The sequence below is a fragment of the Lithobates pipiens genome, unplaced genomic scaffold (genome assembly GCF_037356315.1).
Source record: "Lithobates pipiens isolate NorthernLeopardFrog02 unplaced genomic scaffold, aLitPip1_a1.2 Scaffold_22, whole genome shotgun sequence".
NCBI lineage: Eukaryota > Metazoa > Chordata > Amphibia > Anura > Ranidae > Lithobates > Lithobates pipiens.
The window spans coordinates 196,887,421-196,898,659 of NW_027507784.1; the positions used below are offsets into that span (position 1 = coordinate 196,887,421).

General features: G+C 39.9%; 2 protein-coding genes across 2 annotated transcripts; both read left to right on the forward strand.

Moving 5' to 3' along the window:
* The first annotated feature begins 470 nt into the window (after nucleotides 1-470).
* LOC143924477 (hemoglobin subunit alpha-5-like) lies at nucleotides 471-1,788 on the forward strand. Its single transcript, XM_077448803.1, has 3 exons — nucleotides 471-628; nucleotides 1,119-1,323; nucleotides 1,576-1,788. Exons 1-3 carry the CDS (start codon nucleotides 534-536, stop codon nucleotides 1,702-1,704), a joined length of 429 nt encoding a protein of 142 aa, XP_077304929.1. The 5' UTR covers nucleotides 471-533; the 3' UTR covers nucleotides 1,705-1,788.
* A 6,657-nt stretch (nucleotides 1,789-8,445) lies between these two features.
* On the forward strand, nucleotides 8,446-9,750 carry LOC143924479 (hemoglobin subunit alpha-5-like). Its single transcript, XM_077448804.1, has 3 exons — nucleotides 8,446-8,600; nucleotides 9,086-9,290; nucleotides 9,538-9,750. The coding sequence occupies exons 1-3, from the start codon at nucleotides 8,506-8,508 to the stop codon at nucleotides 9,664-9,666; spliced, it is 429 nt and encodes a 142-aa protein (XP_077304930.1). The 5' UTR covers nucleotides 8,446-8,505; the 3' UTR covers nucleotides 9,667-9,750.
* The last annotated feature ends 1,489 nt before the right edge of the window (nucleotides 9,751-11,239 follow it).

Here is an 11,239-nt window from a genome sequence, read left to right on the forward strand (position 1 = left end):
TTGCATGTGAAGCTTTGTCTCCTACAAATAAGTACATTTGTCCTGTTTTGACAAAAATACACTTTAACACTGAGCTATGTTGCAAACTTGGGACATTACCCTTAATGCACATGGGATTCTAAGAACTAAAAAATTATGGCAAATAATATAGAAGTGTAAAGTCTTCACTTATGACTAAAATATTGGAGAAAAACAAGACGTGCCTGTTCAGCTAATTTAGCAGTCACATATGGTTATCATATTGTTATCAGACTTACATATTATCATCATAATACATTGTGTGCTGCATTGTACATACTGTAAGCACTGTAAATAGAGATAAAGATATATTGTATTGTATCAGCAGCTATGAATTCCCAATATCATTGTTTTTTTTGTTTTTTTTAAGATGAGGCAATGGGTTTGACTTAAAATGTAGCCAATGGCATTACATTTACATTATCCATAGTTGAAATCTGTTTTCTTTAAAAGGGCAATAGCACTCAATGGTGTTTAGGGACTGAACAGTTCATCTGCGCTAACCTGAGCCAATCATGACTTTTTCCGAAGCTGAGAAGGCTGCCATCGTCTCCATTTGGGACAAGGTGTCTGGCCATGTTGAAGAAATTGGAGCAGAGTCTCTAGAGAGGTAATATTATAATTTACTGCAATGTTATTTACTTATTTACCTTTACAAGTCTTTTCCATAATTCTTTTTAATTTTACTTCACAGTACATATTGCTAAGTTAATGGAGCTATGCGTTTCATTCCACTAATTCTTTTTTTTGTTAAAAAAATACTTACAGATATTAATGTTGTTAAAGTATTATTGTATGATGTAATTTTGTGCTCCCACACTAGCAATTTAATAGCAATTAGGTAGACCCTAATGAATACACATACAGTAACATCGGGATGTTCTATTTCATGCAATAAAATAAATTGTTTCCCCTTGCAAAACAGGTCCACAAAAATCTATTAAATTAACTATGGAACCTCAGATCATTAACATTTTTAGATATTAAGTGAATTAATGTATGTAATGTGTGTATATATTTGTTACTTTATGCTTTTATATAGTACAGTTTTAACACATTGCCATTCTTACAATTAAAGGCCAGATTTCTTTTCACTTCAGGCTGTTCCTCAGCTTCCCTACGAGCAAGACCTACTTCAGCCATTTTGATCTGAGCCATGGCTCCAAAGATCTCAAAAGGCACGGTGGAAAGGTTGTTGAAGCTATCGGCAATGCTGCCCATCACTTGGATAACATTGATGGTGCTCTGTCTGCCCTGAGTGACCTCCATGCTCAAAAACTGAAGGTTGACCCTGGCAACTTTAGAGTAAGTTCTAAAGCAACATATTTTTTTTGTAAAATTATTTTTATTAAGTTTTTCATACAACACATTTAGGGCGAATCATGAATATTGATCGTGGACTGACACAGATAGAAAATGAAAATGTTAGAAAGTTAATTAATTAATACAAAACATCAAGTTTCTAATTTTGTATTAAGGTTCTAAGTTGAATAAGTCAGTCGCCAACAAGCGGTTTACTAGTATTCATAGGAAACTTTTTTGTTTTCTCTCTTATAGCTGCTGTCTCACTCCATCGAGGTGACTCTGGCTGCACACTTCCCCAAGGAATTTACCCCTTCTGTTCATGCTGCCTGGGACAAGTTCCTCTCTACTGTCTCCTCTGTCCTGGTTTCCAAGTACAGATAAGCTGGATCATTTTGATGCGATACCTGGTCTTGAAACAACTTACCTTGTGTCACATTTTTCAATAAACTTCATTTTACCAGTTCACATTCGTCCATGTTATTCCATCTTACCAGTTTTTTTGCTTTAGATCAGGGGTCTCCAAACTTTATAAACAAAGGGCTAGTTTACTGTCCTTCAGACTTTAGAAGGGCTGCGCTGTGGCCAGTGGAAGTAGAAAAGGTTTAGGGTTGGTGGGAGAAAATAACGCCCCAATGTTTGTATCATTGAGAGGAATTGTGAACCATTATTGATGTCATTGGGCCCCATCGTTGGTGTCACTGAAAGGAATTGTGCCGCATCATTGGTGTCTTTGGGATGAAATGTAACCCCCTCATTAGTGTCAGTAGGGGGAATGATGCCCCATTGTTGGTATCAGCGGATAAAATAGTGCCCCAAAGGGCCAGATAAAAGGAAGTAAAGGCTGCATCTGGCCCCAGGGCTTGCAGTTTGTAGACCCCTGCTTTAGATTATAGCCTGTCTTATCTTAGGGCCACACAGTTTACATGTTTAACAAGGAGCAAGAACTAGAGGTAAAACACAAACTTACTTTATAAATGTATATGCACAAATATCACTGCAAAAAGGTTTACTATTTAAATATGTGCAATTCTAACAACTGAATGTAGACATTTCACTCTGCAAATGTATACTTTCACTGGGCTTAGTAAAGGTAAAGCAAGTCAGTTATGTTAAAGGTAAAGAAAACAGGACTTTATAATTGAAGTTACCATGGCTTCACCTCATTTACTAAGCCAAATGAACACACACTTTACAAAGTGAACATGCTACATTACTTTAGTAAATCCACTACATTGTGCAATATGCTCACCAGTGACATGTGCTTGCCTTTAGAATTTACTGTTCAGAAAAAAACTAACATAACTGTCTTGTCAGAATTCTATTCAGGGGCACTACTTACTACTGACAAAGTCCAAAGAGCAATTACTTTCTACCCACAGCAGACAGGTGAAAACAGACTCACTAAATTAAATATATAGAAACTTATCTGATCAAGGTTAAAATGATTTAATCAGCCTTTGTAAATTATACTGTACAGTGATTACAATAAAATAATTCAAAATTGCAACCACCTCAATTTATAACGAGTGAGGTGCACATGGAAGGGCTAACAAGCTGTTGTAAAAACACAAAAAGGTTTAGGGCTCCTTCACACGGACGTGTCTGTGTATGGAGCCCAATCTGCCTGGCGGGGAATCGCTCTATCAATCCCCGCTGAGCAGGCAGAAGACAGGTCTGTCTCTGCACACTGTGCAGGGATGGACCTATCAGAGCGCCGCTCTCCCCTATGGGGATCGGATGAAGATGGACCGCAGAGTCCGTCGTCACCCGATCCGAACCGCAGAATGATGGAAAAATAGGTTTTTCCTCCGTCACACTTTTTCGGATCGGAGTGGGTCGGATGTCAGCAGACATATCACCGCTGACATCCATCCCTCCATAGACCTCTATGGAGTGTCCGTTCAGGTCCGCCTAAAAAACTGACAGGCGGACCTGAATGGATCGTCTGTGTGAAAGGAGCCTTAGAGTGTAAAACTCTTGCAAATGTAGCACTACCCCTGCAGATATTATCTGGTTCTCCCACTAAAACCACCATCCACCCAAGCAACAGTCTATTCACTTTGGCTCCAAATAACAGTCTAGGGGTTGTCTTTTGTGATTTATTGCTGGTTAAACTTGTAAAAGGAGAGGGATTAGGGTATGGGATACTCCAAAATTGTTAACACATAGCAATTAGAGGACAGTTTTTTCCTTAAGCAACTGTGAATATTGGACAGTCTAAGGCCTCACAGCAGGTGACCATAAGGCAAGTCTCTTTGGCATCTGGTTACCCTGCACCACTGCATGGCCAATGGTACCCCTTAAAGACACAGAAAGATGTCAGAAGCCCAGCACTGCACAGCACCAAAGGCATCCAATGTGTTAATTCCACTGTCCAGCATGTCAAATCTAGCAAGCTAAAGAAAAATGAAAACTGTTCCAATTTATAACTAGCTATTACACAAATGCAATGCACAGAACAAACTAAACACTATTTTTTTTATATTCCACTGTCAACAATTTGAATTAAAAACATAGGTTTTAGTTGCACAGCATTTGCAACATGCAATATTAAAATGTGTGCCTTCAATATAGCAGATACCAGATCATTCAGTACATAATTCCACAGAATGCATAATTCCACCAAATGGGACCATAAAATGGTTTAAGTAGTGCCAACTTGGCATTAATATTAAGTCCTCTTTCCAGAAAAACAGCAGTAGAATTTACTTTTCAACATTAAGTGGAAAGTTCTTCACATCCAAATACATGTCATAGTATTCAGCATATTGGTTTAAAAAAAAGTATTTTTTTTACCTTAACGCATTCTCTGCATTTAGGTAACAAACCTTTTAATAATAGCTTCCCCGCCCCTCTAAATACTCACCTGAGCCCAATCTTGATCCATGCATGTTTGCAGCAGCTCTTCTCCACTCTTTCTTGTCTCACATAATTGGCTGCTAGTTATTTTTTAACAGCTCAGTATTCATATTTGTGATTATCATTTACTTTGTACTTATACCTTTAATACTTTAGCAATATTGCACAGTGTTTCTTATTAGTTTATGAAGCATTAGTTACATATCATTTTTTAACAGCACAGCACCAGCCAATCCTTGTGTAGGTAGGTCAGTGTGTATATGTCAGGTAGGTCAGTTTAGTGGTCAACATTGGTGGGCACTGGTAAACCAGGCAGCAGCCAGCAAGTGAGCTAACCCCCCCACGAGCTGCACCCCCCCCCCCCCCCCACCGGCCTTGGACTTCGGGCTGAAGCCCCTGTCTATCAGCCTATTGCTAGACTGACAATGTTGATTCACTGTTCAGTTTTGTGGTAATTACCTCAAAATCCCACAAACGCTTTATAAATATCGCATACAACAGCGCTATCAATTCATAAGAGGAAATAAATTATTAAATGCATGGGGTAATTCGGTAGTGGTCCAGGCATTCGCTATTGAAGGAAATGATGACTTTGGTTCACTGCACCTCAAAGGAAAGGGCTAGTCTTCACTCACATTTGGCAGCTGGACATAGCATTTCCCCCTCATCCCTAAGGCCTGAATCACACCTATGCATTTTTAGTGCATTTTGCAGATTTGCACTACAGTCAATTCATCATGATTTCCTATGGAACATGTTCTGTAGTGCAAATCTGCAAAATGCAAAAAGCATTAAACATGCATAGGTGTGAATCGAGCCTTATGGAGCCTTTTGAGGCTAATATGTTGGAATTTCAAGCTATTCAAAGGAGGGTGGGGAGAAGAAAAAGAGTTATAATGTGTTCACGTTCATTTGAACAGTGCACCTTGCTTTATAATTTTACTGAAGCAGAAGTGCTGTATAATATTTGCCTGTTTAAAGAGCTGATTATGCTGCTGTTGGGAATTACAAACTTTTCTGCAGCCCACCACACAATGCAGTCACACAATTCCACATATGACCAACTTGTTGGCTGTGTTTTCTTGGCAAACCTCCCTTCAGATTGTAGCTGGAGAGGTGGTTGGAGTAGCCCAGCCATGTTTTGCACGTCTGCTTAATAAGGGCCTGCAGGGTTTCAGGAAAATTGGCCCCAAATTTATATACTTTCCTACCACGCATCATGAATGTGATCAAATTAAAGCGGAGTTCCACCCGAAAATGGAACTTCTGCTTTAAGTGAAGGTAGTCCCCTGACATGCCATATTTGGCATGTCATTTTTTTCGGGGGGTGGGGGGCAGATACCATCTTTTTAGAGTGATCCAGCTTCCACTTCTTCCCAGGGCATTGCGGCTCTGAAAGCAAGTTCACCTCTCATCCCTTTCTCTCGACAATCATCTGGGACATGTCACAGGTCCCAGATGATTGCCCGGCAAGTCACAGTGCTCAGTGTGTGCCTGGCTGTGAAGCCACAGCTGGGCGACCACAGTGACAATGCCGGCGCCGCAGAGAGGAGGGGGAGAGGTTTGAGGCTTCGTACGCCCGCATCGCTGGACCGTGGGACAGGTGAGTGTCTGATTAATAAAAGTCAGCAGCTACACTTTTTGTAGGTTCTGACTTTTATATGGGTAGAACTCCACTTTAAGAATGATTTCTATGTGGTAGCTGGGATTCCTAATGTCATGGGTGTAATAGATTGCACTCATGTGCCTTTTTTTTTGCCCTCTCTGATAAAGAGCACATATACTGTAATAAAAAGGTATACCACTCCCTAAACATCTAGGTTGTTTGTGATGCAAATCTGTTCATCAGAAATGTGGTTAATGGCTTCCCAGGATCTGTCCATGATGCACATATACAGTGCCTTGAAAAAGCATTCATACCCCTTGCAATTTTGCACATTTTGTTATGCTACAACCAAAAACATAAATGTATTTTATAATATATAATAGTTTTTTTATATATATTTCTGGGGGATATTTATTATAGCAAAAAATATTGCTTTTTTTAATTTGTTGCTCTTTTTTTTTATATAGCGCAAAAAATAAAAACCACAGAGGTGATCAAATACCACTAAAATAAAGATATATTTGTGGAGAAAAAAAGGGCATCAATTTTGTTTGGGTGAAACGTTGCATGACCGGGCAATTGTCAGTTAAAGTGACAGTCCCGAATCGCAAAAAGTGCTCTGGTCAGGAAGGGGGTAAATCCTTCTGGGGTTGAAGTGGTTAAGGGAGCTGTCTCTTAAAATAATTTTGTTAATAGTTTATTATTGTTTCTATTATTTTTTAATAAAACCTCTGCCAACTTTTTATGCTGTGCCCCCAGTAGAGAGATTTTCTTAACTCATAGAATGTGAACTTATGGAAAATCTCTCTAAGGCCGCGTACACACGGGCGGATTGTCTGCCCAACTAAGTTCGTCAGACAATCCGACAGACAGTCCGTCCAACTTTTGAATGAACGGACTTGACCACACACGATGAACAGACAGTCCGCTGAAAGCTTGCGCGATGACGTGTACAGCACGTACGACGGGACTAGAAATACGACGTCCAATACACTGCAATGCAACCTTCGGCGTGTAAATCCTTTCTGAGCATGCGCCATACTTAGTCCATCCAACTTGCCTACACACGAGCGGACTGTCCGCTGAAACCAAGTTTGGACGGACAAAATTACGGAAATTCCGAAAGACTTAGTCCACCAGACTGTCCGCTGAAAAAGTCAGCTGAAGCCCACACACGAGCGGATTGTCCGCTGAAACACGTTTCAGCGGACTAAGTTGGACGGACAATCATCTCGTGTGTACGCGGCCTAAGACTCCTTTTACACTGGGGCGTTTTTCAGGCGCTTTAGCGTTAAAAAAAGCATCTGTAAAGTGCTTGAAAGGAGCCTCATCTGCAATCCCAATGTGAAAGCCCGAGTGCTTTCACACTGAGATCCCTTTCAAATTGCAGTGTTTTTCAGGCGCTTTAGCTTTAAAAAAAGCACCTGTAAAGAGCCTGAAAGAAGCCGCAACTGCAATCCCAATGTAAAAGCCCGAGTGCTTTCACATTGAGGCGCTGCTCTTTCAGGGCATCAAAAAAAGTCCTGCATGCAGCTTCTTTGCAGCGATTTTGGAGCGGAGAATACACCGCTCCCAAAGCGTCCCTTCCCATTGAAATTAGTGGGAAGCGCCTGCAAAACGCCTGAAAAGTGGCTGCAAAACGCTTTTGGCAGCAGCGCTTTGTGGGCGCTTTTAACCCTTTATTTGGCCACTAGCAGGGGTTAAAAGCGCCCCAATAGCGCTCGAAAAACGCTGGTAAAGCGCTGTTAGTTTAAGAGGCGCTTTACAAGCATTTTTTGGGCACTGACGTTGTGAAAGGGCTCTTAAAGCACTTGGGCTTTCACATTGGGATTGCAGATGAGGCTTCTTTCAAGCGTTTTACAAGCGCTTTTTTTAAATGCAAAAGCTCCTGAAAAACGCCTGAAAAACGCATCAGCGTGAAAGGGGTCTAATGGGGGATGAAGACAGCAAAAGTTGGAGCTTATGAAGTTTTTTTTTTTTTTTTTTGCTGTTTTTCATTCTCCTCTTATCCTGTTCCACTTCTGGTCTCGCATCTAAATAAATGGACACAATGGCGTCAAATAGTAGACAAATAGTATTAAAACCTGACAGGTCCCACCTTGCCCCACTTTATTAAATAACTGAAAGCAAATGTTTGGCCTAGATTTGTTCTTTAAATTCCTAGCATTGTATCCAAAGTTCAATTTCAGATATTTGCATATGAAGCTTTGTCTGCTACAAATAGGTACATTTGTCCTGTTTTGACAAAAATACACATTAACACTGAGCTATGTTGCAAACTTGAGACATTACCCTTAATGCACACGGGATTCTAAGTACTAAAAAATTATGGCAAATAATATAAATGTGTAAAGTCTTTACTTATGACTAAAATGTTAGAGAAAAACAAGACGTGCCTGTTCAGCTAATTTAGCAGTCACATATGGTTATCATATTGTTATCAGACTTACATATTATCATCATGATACATTGTGTGTTGCATTGTACATACTGTAAGCACTGTATATAGAGATAAAGAGATATTGTATCAGCTGCTATGAATTCGTAATATCATTGTTTTTGTTTTTTTAAAGATAAGGGAATGGGTTTGACTTAAAATGTAGCCAATGGCATTACATTTACCTTATCCATAGTTGAAATCTGTTTTCTTTAAAAGGGCAATAGCACTCAATGGTGTTAGGGACTGACCAGTTCATCTGTGCTAACCTGAGCCAATCATGACTTTTTCCGAAGCTGAGAAGGCTGCCATCGTCTCCATTTGGGACAAGGTGTCTGGCCATGTTGAAGAAATTGGAGCAGAGTCTCTAGAGAGGTAATATTATAATTTACTGCAATGTTATTTACTTATTTACCTTTACAAGTCTTTTCCATAATTCTTTTTAATTTTACTTCACATTACATATTGCTAAGTTAATGGAGCTATGCGTTTCATTCCACTAATTCTTTTTTTTGTTAAAAAAATACTTACAGATATTAATGTTGTTAAAGTATTATTGTATGATGTAATTTTGTGCTCCCACACTAGCAATTTAATAGCAATTAGGTAGACCCTAATGAATACACATACAGTAACATCGGGATGTTCTATTTCATGCAATAAAATAAATTGTTTCCCCTTGCAAAACAGGTCCACAAAAATCTATTAAATTAACTATGGAACCTCAGATCATTAACATTTTTAGATATTAAGTGAATTAATGTATGTAATGTGTGTATATATTTGTTATGCTTTTATATAGTACAGTTTTAACACATTGCCATTCTTGCAATTAAAGGCCAGATTTCTTTTCACTTCAGGCTGTTCCTCAGCTTCCCTACGAGCAAGACCTACTTCAGCCATTTTGATCTGAGCCATGGCTCCAAGGATCTCAAAAGGCACGGTGGAAAGGTTGTTGAAGCTATCGGCAATGCTGCCCATCACTTGGATAACATTGATGGTGCTCTGTCTGCCCTGAGTGACCTCCATGCTCAAAAACTGAAGGTTGACCCTGGCAACTTTAGAGTAAGTTCTAAAGCAACATATTTTTTTTGTAAAATTATTTTTATTAAGTTTTTCATAAAACACATTTAGAGCGAATCATGAATATTGATCGTGGACTGACACAGATAGAAAACAAAAATGTTAGAAAGTAAATTAATACAAAACATCAAGTTTCTAATTTGTATTAGGGTTCTAAGTAGAATAAGTCAGTCGCCAACAAGCGGTTTACTAGTATTCATAGGAAACTTTTTTGTTTTCTCTTTTATAGCTACTGTCTCACTCCATCGAGGTGACTCTGGCTGCGCACTTCCCCAAGGAGTTTACCCCTTCTGTTCATGCTGCCTGGGACAAGTTCCTCTCTACTGTGTCCTCTGTCCTGGTTTCCAAGTACAGATAAGCTGGATCATTTTGATGCGATACCTGGTCTTGAAACAACTTACCTTGTGTCACATTTTTCAATAAACTTCATTTTACCAGTTCACATTCGTGCATTTTATTCCATCTTACCAGTTTTTTTGCTTTAGATCAGGGGTCTCCAAACTTTATAAACAAAGGGCTAGTTTACTGTCCTTCAGACTTTAGAAGGGCCACACTGTGGCCAGTGGGAGTAGAAAAGGTCAGAGGTCTATTTTATCTTAGTGCCACACAGTTTACATGTTTAACAAGGAGCAAGAACTAGAGGTAAAACACAAACTTACTTTAAAAATGTATGTGCACGAATATCACCGCAAAAAGGTTTACTATTTAAATATGTGCAATTCTAACAACTGAATGTAGACATTTCACTCTGCAAATGTGTACTTTCACTGGGCTTAGTAAAGGTAAAGCCAGTCAGTTATGTTAAAGGTAAAGAAAACAGGACTTTATAATTGAAGTTAACATGGCTTCACCTCATTTACTAAGCCAAATGAACACACACTTTACAAAGTGAACATTCTACATTATTTTAGTAAATCCACTACATTGTGCAATATGCTAACCAGTGACATGTGCTTGCCTTTAGAATTTACCATTCAGAAAAAAACTAACATAACTGTCTTGTCAGAATTCTATTCAGGGGCACTACTTACTACTGACAAAGTCCAAAGAGCAATTACTTTCTACCCACAGCAGACAGGTGAAAACAGACTTACTAAATTAAATATATAGAAACTTATCTGATCAAGGTTAAAATGATTTAATCAGCCTTTGTAAATTGTACTGTACAGTGATTACAATAAAATAATACAAAATTGCAACCACCTCAATTTATAACGAGTAAGGTGCACATGGAAGGGCTAACAAGCTGTGGTAAAAACACAAAAAGGTTTAGGGCTCCTTCACACGGACATGTCCGTGTACGGAGCCCACTCTGCTTGGCGGGGGATCGCTCCGTCGATCCCCGCTGAGCAGGCAGAAGACAGGTCTGTCTCTGCACACTGTGCAGGGATGTACCTATCAGAGCGCCGCTCTCCCCTATGGGGATGGGATGAAGATGGACCGCAGAGTCCGTCGTCGCCCGATCCGAACCGCAGAATGATGGAAAAATAGGTTTTTCCTCTGTCACACTTTTTCGGATCGGAGTGGGTCGGATGTCAGCAGACATATCACCGCTGACATCCATCCCTCCATAGACCTCTATGTAGTGTCCATTCAGGTCCGCCTAAAAAACTGACAGGCGGACCTGAATGGATCGTCTGTGTGAAAGGGGCCTTATGCCGCGTACACACGATCAAACAAGCGGGTGGAAAAGTCCGGCAAACTCAAGTCCGCCAAACAATCCCCCCGTGTGTAGCCTCCGGCATACTTTTTTGACCCGAAAGTACGGCGGACTTAGAATGTCGTTTTACACTCCAATCTTCCCGCCGGACTCGCATTTCGGTGGACAATCTGGCCGTGTGTATGCCAGTCCGCCGTACTTTTGAAATGAACGGACTTTTCCCGCCCGGAGAAAAGTCCGCTCATTTCGAGGGGGTCTCCAGGTAGGCGGG

What these genes read in the sequence shown, in the direction of transcription:
- LOC143924477 (XM_077448803.1), top strand. Translation starts at nt 534, where the DNA reads ATGACTTTTTCCGAAGCTGAGAAGGCTGCCATCGTCTCCATTTGGGAC. An exon ending in GGAGCAGAGTCTCTAGAGAG is followed by an intron (nt 629 to 1,118) that starts GTAATATTATAA and finishes TTTTCACTTCAG; the next exon opens with GCTGTTCCTCAGCTTCCCTA. An exon ending in TTGACCCTGGCAACTTTAGA is followed by an intron (nt 1,324 to 1,575) that starts GTAAGTTCTAAA and finishes TCTCTCTTATAG; the next exon opens with CTGCTGTCTCACTCCATCGA.
- LOC143924479 (XM_077448804.1), top strand. Translation starts at nt 8,506, where the DNA reads ATGACTTTTTCCGAAGCTGAGAAGGCTGCCATCGTCTCCATTTGGGAC. An exon ending in GGAGCAGAGTCTCTAGAGAG is followed by an intron (nt 8,601 to 9,085) that starts GTAATATTATAA and finishes TTTTCACTTCAG; the next exon opens with GCTGTTCCTCAGCTTCCCTA. An exon ending in TTGACCCTGGCAACTTTAGA is followed by an intron (nt 9,291 to 9,537) that starts GTAAGTTCTAAA and finishes TCTCTTTTATAG; the next exon opens with CTACTGTCTCACTCCATCGA.